The following is a 2,583-nucleotide window of genomic DNA, read 5'->3' on the forward strand; positions in this document are numbered from 1 at the left end:
CCGCCAGAGAGGGGGGTCTTTTCACGTTGGCTCGTGATGGCGGGTGACATAGCGAGGTCGCTTGGTGGCATGGGCAACGGAAGCATCGTTAACTCTTTAACTGCCTTATCTCAACAAAACTTCGAAAAAACTTCGATCGAAGTTATGGAGGACTTGCGAGAAGGACAGTTCTCAGAAACAGGACTCACGAGAAGGATTTTCTGCCAAACGCCAAAGTAGACCGACAACTCTGTCGAGAGATTACGACCGAGCGACCGAATATTAAATGTGACAGGTTTGGTTGACCCGCACATCTGGCTTTCGTTCGCGACGGACAGAGCGATGGCCGGCATGGATGCGTCCGCCGTGGGCGACACGTTTACAATGGACAACCTCTTCCACATCGGGCTGCAGCTCCCTGTGTACAGCAGTCTCCTCTCGTTCGTGTACGTGATCGCGTTCGTGGTCCTGATCAAGACGCTCTTGACGCAGCTCGAGGTGAAAGCTGCACCTCATCCAAAGTACTTCAAGCTCGTCACTCAAATGTACCGCGGTACGTGCTTTAAGTCCTTGCCGAGCAGGACAGCTCATTCCGCCGTCATCCAGAGCTCGTTGTGGGTGGGCTGATCAACTTTCTCAGCAAGAGGTTGATGGAGTTTGGCCTGTTCGAACGGGACAGTCCCAAGTACACGGCGTGGGAAGCGACGGACGACATGATTCTCTTCTTCGCCATCTCGCTCACGATTCAATCGATCATCATGTTCCTTCGTCTTCGCGCGCGCAATGTCCAGCTCGACGAGTTGTCCCTCCTCACCCCGTCCGAGCTCTATGCCAAGGCGACTGAAAACGGCACGTCCACCAAAATCGCCAAGCCGTACGTGTCGGCGACCAAGATGTTTATCCTGCGCGATTTCTTCCTTCGGCAGTATCAACTCCCTCGACTCTTTCTCTTCGCCAAGTACCTCCGCGCCGTCCAGGACACCGAGATCATCCAGCTGTACGAAGTCGAAAAGTCGACCTGGGTCCTCCTCGTGCTTGTCCAAGGGCTGTACTACATGCTGAGCGACTACAGTCTCGCTTCGTATCGCGACCAACTGGCTGACCCGACCATTCACCTCGCGATCCACAAGAACCGCTTGCTCGTGCTCTTCATGCTCATCGCAGCGCTCACCGGTGGGATCCTCATCCTTCTCTCTAGTCGTGTTCATCGTTCGTTGTCGTGTGTGCTGAGATTCTCCATGATGTGGATGAGTGCTTCCTTCATCGGTCGCGCGCTTCTCTGGCTCGACGTCTTCCTCTCACGTCCATGCGTCGTAGCCATGATGCTTTTCTTGTACGCGTACTTGAAAAAGTGCGTGACCATCATGGTCGTTCATGCCGGCGGCGACGAAGCGCAGCTCGTGTCGGCGCTCAAGCACATTGCAGACTCGGTAGGCGATCCCGAGAGAAACATTCGCTCCTTCACGTGGTCCTCGCACAGACGGAAACGGCGCCGCACGAAACAACCGAGACAACGCTCCTCCAGCTCTTTGAACGCACAGAACACCTCCCGGAATACGAAACCGAGTCGAGCTTTGCCGCGCTGTGCGCGACGATTTTCCGCAAGATCACGGGATCCAAATGGGGTCGCAAACACCCAACGCCGCACCTCGCGTGCGACCTGGACCTCCCCCTCTTTAGCCGCAAAGCCGTCCACGTCCTCGCCAAGTTTTGCTTGACCCTGAACGCGTTCTACTTTGGCTTCCTCTTCCAAGCGTTCATGGTCCTCGTGCGCAAGGTCCATGCCTGGTCCCTCGGTCTCATCGTGGGCCAGCTCGCGCTTCTCCTCGTCAACATGACCCTGCTCAGCCCCCGCATCATTCGGCAGTTCGCCCTCATCAATGGCATCGTCCGCGTGTGCCCTGGCGAACTCAAGCAAGTTCTCGAGCACTTTACCGACGTGCTCGAACAACAGCGCCGGATGGTCCGCGCGATCCATCACCACTGCCACACGACGGGCGTGTCGCTCCGCCACATGCTGGCCGATCTGCAAGAGGCGGACCCGACCAAGTCCCGGTACGTCGAGCGCGACGTCCTCCGACACACGATCGCTGCGTACGGATTCAAATTCTCCAAGCTCAAATTCAACACGTTTGTGCGGCTCCAGTTCAAGACCCAAGGCACGCAAGTGCGGTACGACTTGTTTTACAAGGTCCTGGAACATGAAGCCGCGGCGTTGTCCATCGAAGAGGCGACGATCCATCGGGCCATGGTCCGGCCACCTCACCACTTGCATCCTCCCAAAGCAGGCGACGACAAAGCCGCCACGAACGACGCCGCACAGAGCACGACGCCGCCCGCAAATACACAAGAACCTGCCCACGACCACCAAGCCAAGTCGCCACCGATCTCGCACTTCGTGTAATGCCATCATAAGGCTCGTTCGAATTGTACGTTGTCATGTACCATATCGAAAGGAATCACAGTTCAAGCAGTGATATACGTATGGGCGATCTTCCGTGCCACTTTTCCAGTCGCCAAGATGAAGGTGTTCCTGGCCTCCATTTTGCTATTATAATAGTGTTTTGAATTCAGGAGAAAAAATGTAGTTTGAACGTCCTAGAA

At 55.7% G+C, this 2,583-nt stretch overlaps 1 protein-coding gene across 1 annotated transcript; it reads left to right on the forward strand.

The window, feature by feature from the left end:
* Positions 1 to 254: 254 nt before the first annotated feature.
* On the forward strand, positions 255 to 2,454 carry H310_05255 (hypothetical protein). Its single transcript, XM_008869918.1, has 4 exons — positions 255 to 532; positions 586 to 1,152; positions 1,297 to 1,409; positions 1,460 to 2,454. Exons 1-4 carry the CDS (start codon positions 322 to 324, stop codon positions 2,381 to 2,383), a joined length of 1,815 nt encoding a protein of 604 aa, XP_008868140.1. The 5' UTR covers positions 255 to 321; the 3' UTR covers positions 2,384 to 2,454.
* The last annotated feature ends 129 nt before the right edge of the window (positions 2,455 to 2,583 follow it).

This window comes from Aphanomyces invadans (genome assembly GCF_000520115.1).
Source record: "Aphanomyces invadans strain NJM9701 unplaced genomic scaffold supercont1.9, whole genome shotgun sequence".
Taxonomy (NCBI): domain Eukaryota; phylum Oomycota; class Saprolegniomycetes; order Saprolegniales; family Verrucalvaceae; genus Aphanomyces; species Aphanomyces invadans.

What these genes read in the sequence shown, in the direction of transcription:
- H310_05255 (XM_008869918.1), top strand. Translation starts at nt 322, where the DNA reads ATGGCCGGCATGGATGCGTCCGCCGTGGGCGACACGTTTACAATGGAC. An exon ending in CGTCACTCAAATGTACCGCG is followed by an intron (nt 533 to 585) that starts GTACGTGCTTTA and finishes GCCGTCATCCAG; the next exon opens with AGCTCGTTGTGGGTGGGCTG. An exon ending in TCAAGCACATTGCAGACTCG is followed by an intron (nt 1,410 to 1,459) that starts GTAGGCGATCCC and finishes GTCCTCGCACAG; the next exon opens with ACGGAAACGGCGCCGCACGA.